The sequence below is a fragment of the Wasmannia auropunctata genome, unplaced genomic scaffold, assembly GCF_000956235.1.
Source record: "Wasmannia auropunctata unplaced genomic scaffold, wasmannia.A_1.0 LD336076.1, whole genome shotgun sequence".
In the NCBI taxonomy this organism is placed as follows: Eukaryota; Metazoa; Arthropoda; class Insecta; order Hymenoptera; family Formicidae; genus Wasmannia; species Wasmannia auropunctata.
The window spans coordinates 309,264-309,857 of NW_012026814.1; the positions used below are offsets into that span (position 1 = coordinate 309,264).

At 36.2% G+C, this 594-nt stretch overlaps 1 protein-coding gene across 1 annotated transcript in view; it reads right to left on the reverse strand.

Annotated features, from left to right (window-relative positions):
- The window catches only part of LOC105449457 (insulin-like growth factor-binding protein complex acid labile subunit), a gene marked incomplete at its 3' end in the record, with an annotated part of 33,820 nt that overhangs the window by 32,561 nt on the left and 665 nt on the right, over positions 1-594 (reverse strand). The window contains exon 2 of the mRNA XM_011688710.1: positions 303-409. Coding sequence (XP_011687012.1) covers positions 303-409 — 107 coding nt within the window. The remainder of the gene's footprint in view (positions 1-302; positions 410-594) is intronic.

Consider the following 594-nt stretch of genomic DNA (forward strand, 5'->3'; position numbering starts at 1 on the left):
TTGATGCTATACGAAGTTATTACGTAGGCTTAGTCGATTGCTTGGGGTCATATTATATAATAAAAGTGTTTTTATTATTTTTCTAAGTTGAATATTAAGAGAGATATTTCAAGTTTTATGTCAAAATGGGGTAAAATATGTGTAAGAAACGTCGTCCCGGTGTCCGGGTTCGTGGTGTCCGGGTATAATTCGACTTTCACTACTCGTATACGCCTACACAAACTCCCAAGCACCCTATACACACATACTCATCTCCACCTACGCTATTCGTGCCAACACTTTCCACCCCCCCTCCCACCCACTACAAAGTCTCAATACATCCCATTTCGTCCCTGTATGACCTACTACACTTACACCCATCCACATGTATCACTTCCATCCCCACTCCCACCCCCACCCCCACTTCACTCTAAAACACCTTAATACATCCTGAAACGTTCTGATACAGTAAAAATAAGAAAATGTCATTACTTTAATTAATTAATTAATTTACTTTTTAAAATACGTACATATAATAAATGAAATCTATAGATCTCTTTATATGTATATATCTTTATATAGAAAGACAAAAGATCAATATGAATTGAATGCAAT